The sequence below is a fragment of the Primulina tabacum genome, chromosome 5 (genome assembly GCF_025594145.1).
Source record: "Primulina tabacum isolate GXHZ01 chromosome 5, ASM2559414v2, whole genome shotgun sequence".
Classification (NCBI taxonomy): Eukaryota; Viridiplantae; Streptophyta; class Magnoliopsida; order Lamiales; family Gesneriaceae; genus Primulina; species Primulina tabacum.
In genome coordinates, this window is record NC_134554.1 from 724,252 (window position 1) to 730,278 (window position 6,027).

The window sequence follows — 6,027 nt, forward strand, 5'->3', positions numbered from 1 at the left end:
TGAAGAAATTCGAAATATGATAATAATAATTAGCATGTGGTATTATGAAATGAACGATGAATATTTAGTTTTAATTTTTTTTAATAAAAACCAAAATTTTTGGAACTTATGACCAATGTCCTTAAAAAACAAAGAACTAGCATTACTACTAAAACTATTAAGAATCGTTGATTTTTTGAAATAGGACTGAATGATATAAAGATGTTAAATAAATAAATATTGATTTATAAATTTAATCTTATATAGAACTCGAATAAAATGTTAGATGAAACAAAAGATATGTAATAAACTAATTCGTTATCGTTTGCACCAAACAATGCTTTATGAATTAATATAACAAAATCAAACCAAAAATATGATGTTTTGAATTGAAAGTTGCTTTATCAAATAATGAGTATTAAGTTAAATCAGTTCGGTCATTTGATTTTAGTTTATCCGTATTCACCATTTTGAAATGGAAAGATAAAATAAAGGGAAGAGATAATTCTTTCTGAATCTAACGACTGAAAATCTGCACCTTACCCTTTTTCAAACTGTAACCGTACGATCAACAATTTCAATATCAGCCGTACGACCAAATCCTATCCTCACCTAACCGTCAAATTTTCGAAAATTGAATTTCAAAAGAGTTGGGGAGGGAGTATATATATATACGTATGACTCAGAATTCTGCGAAAATTTCTCTCTCTAAAAACCCCTCAAAATCTGAGGGTCATCGGCAAAATCTTGACCCATATATGATGTATTGAGTTTTGGATCTCTCGGGATTTCAGGGAAATCGAACTAATTTAAAAATTTTGCGTGGAAGAAGAAAAGAAATCGATTTTTCACGAGCGAGAGATCATCAAACTCTGGAAACCAGAAGATTTATCCAATTTATTTACCCCGGAAACTGCAGATTCGTTCTGATTTTTAGTTTTACTGCATGCGATTAAATATACAGTATCTTTGTTTTGGAGAAGAAAATTGAAGAAACTTGGGTGATGGAGCAGAGTGAAACGGCGGCAGTGGCCAGGCAGTTGGATTTTGCGGCCAGTTGTAAAGCTTCTGGAACTACAAACGCTAATGGCAAGGGGAATTCGATTCTGCCAGAGCATCCGCAGGCTCAGTTACAGTCGAAGTTGCTGGCCTTGGCGCCATCGCGGCAATTTCATGCAAGTTCTCGATTGCCGCAGCAGGTGGCACAGACAAAAATACCTTCTACGGGACCGAAGCGGATAAGGTCTCTGTCCAAATCACCACCACGCGAAATTGCTTCTACCGGGAGACAAAAGAAATCGCTGCCAATTTTGTTACCTCGGGCTCACCCAGTTAAGCTGGTTTCTTTACCTAAGTCTGCCCTGCAGCCATTGCAGTGAGTCCTTGCAACTTATTTTTTTATGTTAATTGTCTGGACATTTTGGTTATAATTTCGTCCAGGATAAACGAGGCATATCGTATTTTATTTTATTATTTGGAAGATGGTGAATACGCATCGAGTCTTCGACAAAACAAAATATAAAACTTTGAAATACAGCACACCAAATTGAGAACTCAAACAATTGAGTCTACACTCTACAACCCAGCATACAACTCTATTTTATGCTCAAGACTTTTCCATAATTGAGCTTAGAAAAAGTTTAGTTATGTCTTACCATCTCAAACTCTTGGTGTCTTGAAAAAAAGTCGAAAGTGATTCCCAAGTTCCTTTTGTGTGTTGAAATTTCAAATCCACCACAACAAATCTGTTATGGCAGCAAACAACGGATACATGGCTATGCCCGCTTTGGCTTTCCATTTCATCAATGCCTTGGCCTTACTTGGTGGGATTATGTTATTAACCCCAACAGTAGCTCGTAAATCAGGTTTGAGTAGGTAGTGCTTTATTTCTCAGTGTTCTCTACAACGAGAGTAATATCCACCATAATCACCTTTCTATGGCACACACCGAATTATTGGCATGATGAAAGAAATCAGCAATAAACCGTGACTTTGGAACTCCTCTACCTTCTCCACACTTAAAAGAATCTTTTCTCGTCTAGAAGATGAGACAAAGCTGCAATCCAAATGCATACTGAGAGTTTCTAAAGGACCCCTGCTCTGATATGACTGTTGGTTTTAGGTCCAGGATAAATATTGCACCTTGTTATTTATTTCAATATTGTAGAAGATTGTGAATACACATTAAAAAACAAAAGATTCAAACTCTCAAATACACCCACCAATTTCAGATCCAAAGCAGTTTGCCTTAAACTCACAAGACTTTCTTTATGATTGAGCTTGTTGCTTTGGGATGGTTTACAATGAGGAAAAGTTTATCTATTTATAGTCAAATGAATCCAAAAATTTTGTATGTGAATACATGTGCAAGCTTCGACCAACCATTATTTACTCACTAATTTACTCCACAAACGCAACTCAAATGCTGCCCAAAATGTTCTATTGCTTAAATAATCTTTCCACGAGGAAGTGATTTTAATACTTTTGTGTTGAAGTTTGAATTGAGAAGGTAGAAAAGAAAGATTTTTGGATGCTTTTTTATGGGACTTTGAATTGATTAGAATTCCAGTCAATTTCAGAAGTGAAAGTTTAGTTAAATATTAATTTAGCTGTGAATGGATATTTGATAATGTAAAGGGTAGAGTATGTGTTTATATGTTTAACGGTTTATGTGTACTGTCATACTTTTCTGTAGCAGAAACTGAGCCATACGGTTCAAATCTGCAATGTGTCGAAATCATGGATAGAGGTATTGACGTGAAACGGCAGCGTAAAAGTACTGTAAGATGGGTTTAGAGTTCAAATACAGAAAATTACAGTTACGGATGATAGTCATTTTCATTTCAAAATTCGCTTTATTTTGTGTTCCTGGTCGTGTTGCATTTTTTGTCACTTCCTCGTGCTCGAGAAATTTATATAGAGCGGCTTAGATGTAACAAGCCTTTATATCTTAGTTGTAAGAGATGATAATTAGTGATTACTAACTCTGGTGATATTCAGGAACACAGAGTCCCCAAAAACTCGAGCGCTGTGTCATCTAGATATGAAGGATTGCACTCCGAAGAAGCAGAAACATTTGGATTTTGTCTCACACAAGTTTTTGTCTTAACTTAACGAAGTGGGTTTTGGAAATTTTTTTAGTTCGAAGTTTTATTTCGGAATAAATTGTTCAAATACAAATTAACTCTAAACTGAAGCCAAGGTAGGTGATGCCGATACTAATTTTTTTGTATATGTTTAGGCTTACTGTTGGATTGGGTTTTTGGAGCCGTCTAATTTATCTGATTTGTTAACCAATTACAAGATGTTTATTTCTGATGCAATTAAATAATTTTGATTGCATTTTTAAAGATATTAGATTGATATTTTGTCAATTGTCATTCCTTGAGGTAGATCAGTTGTAAATTAGGTTGGTTGAGTGAAAGAAAATTATATCTTTGTTTCAATGTTTGTTAAACAAATTCATATACCATGCCTCCCAAGTACAGTATGTCGGGATCGATATCAAAAAATAGAAGTCAAGCTGAAGATATCAATAAGTATTTTACTCCAAATATCTTAGGGAGTAAAAATGTACGTGGCTGAAAATTTGGTGAATAAAGAAGAAGATAATGGATTAAATCATGACGAAGACGTGTTTGAACCTGTCAATATGGATGAAATGGGCAACAATGAAGAGGTCCTTGCACCTCTCATTGTAGATGAATCCAATTCTTCTGAGAAAGATGATGAGCCAATTTAACATGAAACTTGTTTTGATGATCTAGGAAACTGGGATAATATTGATAAAAAAATAATATAAAAAAAAGTTAGAGACATTTTGGTAGAGAAAGGTCCAAAGAGAGATGCTCGTATTTTGTTTCCAAAAGATAGTACCAACACACATTTTAACGTATTGCATTATAGAAGAAGTTTACCAAACGAGGAGGAAAATGATAGAAGATGGCTATTATATTCATGTTCTTTAGATAAAATCTTTTGTTTTGTGGTAAATTGTTCAAAAAACAAAAGAAAAAGATTGATACTTAGTTAATGAAGCATACTATGACTGGCATAACTTGAGTAGTCTTGTAGCTCATGAAGCGAGTGAGGAGCATAATGGAGTGTATGAAATTATTTGAGTCGTTGTCTTCAATCCGAAAATATGAATATTGATGTTGCTACCAAACTCTTACAAGATATTGTTGTATTTCGTGAAGAGGGTAGAGAATCTGATTTTGATAGCGATTGTTGAAATTTATACAATGCGTAAAATAAAGAAAAAATAATAATCGCATAAATTTATACTATCACTAATCCCTCGACGATGAAATTTATACAATGCATAAAATAAAGAAAAATAATAATCGCATAAATTATCAGTCCATTTAGGCTATGTTTAGTAACCACGATAAGGGAATGATTATTTAATAACCATTCTCTTATCTCGCGTTTGGTTCGTTTTTTATTAATCTACAGACCATTGATTATGATTGAAAGCCCACACTATTTCATGTTATTTGTGTGATTAAATATCCCTTCTCAAAGGGTGTGATAATTAATAATTTTTGAATAGTGATCATGATAAGATTGTATATTGACCATAATATCTTTGAATTGTTTTCTTCAATATAATATTAAAATTAAAATTAGTGAAAATTTAATAATTAATATAATATTTAAATTTTTATTATATTTTTTATAAATTAATTTCATATAATATCACACCATCTATTAATCCATATATCTCATTTTTTAATCACTCTAACTATTAATCATTTACTTATCCTATCACACGTATCAAACAGAGTCTTAGAGAAAAACAATATTGTGTTTCTTGGTCAATTAATTTGCCAAATATATACATAATCAAACATAATAAGAATGCATTTATGTATGTCGTATGTGTGTGTGTACTTTGTATATGCAAAGCCTGCGAAATTTACATTATAAGTATTATGTATATTTTTTTGGGAAGAATATTATTATTAACATATCTTCTTCTTCTTCTTTTTTTTTTTTTGTGAGCATATTTATTATATTAGCTTCCGATATTAATATATAATAATCCATTTCTGACAGCATCAGTGGCGCTTTGATCTTACTGGGTTTGGGATTCGAGCTAAAGCCATGGATCGAGCTGGTTTTGGAAATCAAAACGACAAAATGTTCGTTTTCTATAATTCATCATTCATTAATTAGTTTATTAATTACCCTCACCACTTTATATGTATAAATTATACATGTTTTTTTTAAATGAATACATGTTAAGTACCTATATTCAACACTTTATTTGATGTTTTAATTTGTAGTATTACGTTACACACGGAATTTGTACGCGCATACAATGGTGAGGATTTTGTTCCAAAATAATATAAATTTAAAAATTATCTAATAATATATTGCAAAAGTGAGAGTTTTATAAAAATAATGCAATCCGAAAAAGAGTCTTCCGAATTCTATTTTTTTTTATAACCATGACAAGCTGTCACAGATTTCTTTCGGCCCTCTATATGGCGCGCATTTCCTCCGACTCACTTGCGCAAAATGCTTTAAACTGTCACGGATTCTTGTTCCCGGTTGTATTTTCCGACTACACTGTGTTGGTTTATCGAGCACAATAATTTTGAAGTATTTGACATATATTAATTTTATTTTTATTTTTTTTGAAATAATTGTGTATTATAATGTTATTTTTTGATAAGAATTTTTAAAATTTTATGTGATAATATTGTTCATTAATTTTGTCATTTCCTACGAGCAACTCTTAGAAGGTAGCGTTATTATTTTTGTTGGTAATATTGAATTTTTTTTGTATTTGGTGTTGTTATTATTATGATAACAATAAAATTTTTATATAAATAGTTATTAGTTATACGAGATAAATTAACATTTTTTGAGAAATAATTAATTATGTATCATTATTTTGTTTGTCATATGAGATAGACATCGTATATTTATAAAAATTGTTTTTTCTTGTTTGAATGACTGGAATATTATTTGAGTTAGATAAAATATTTTGGATTAACCAATATCAACGTATGGCTCAATCACTCGTGATTTTCATTA

At 31.7% G+C, this 6,027-nt stretch overlaps 1 protein-coding gene across 1 annotated transcript; it reads left to right on the top strand.

The window, feature by feature from the left end:
* The first annotated feature begins 670 nt into the window (after positions 1-670).
* On the top strand, positions 671-3,721 carry LOC142545080 (uncharacterized). Its single transcript, XM_075652058.1, has 3 exons — positions 671-1,354; positions 2,980-3,064; positions 3,542-3,721. The coding sequence occupies exons 1-3, from the start codon at positions 984-986 to the stop codon at positions 3,719-3,721; spliced, it is 636 nt and encodes a 211-aa protein (XP_075508173.1). The 5' UTR covers positions 671-983.
* Positions 3,722-6,027: the final 2,306 nt, after the last annotated feature.

Coding starts and splice junctions, on each gene's coding strand:
- LOC142545080 (XM_075652058.1), top strand. CDS start 984: ATGGAGCAGAGTGAAACGGCGGCAGTGGCCAGGCAGTTGGATTTTGCG. Junction 1,355..2,979: donor TCTGCCCTGCAGCCATTGCA/GTGAGTCCTTGC, acceptor GGTGATATTCAG/GAACACAGAGTCCCCAAAAA. Junction 3,065..3,541: donor AGCAGAAACATTTGGATTTT/GTCTCACACAAG, acceptor CAAATATCTTAG/GGAGTAAAAATGTACGTGGC.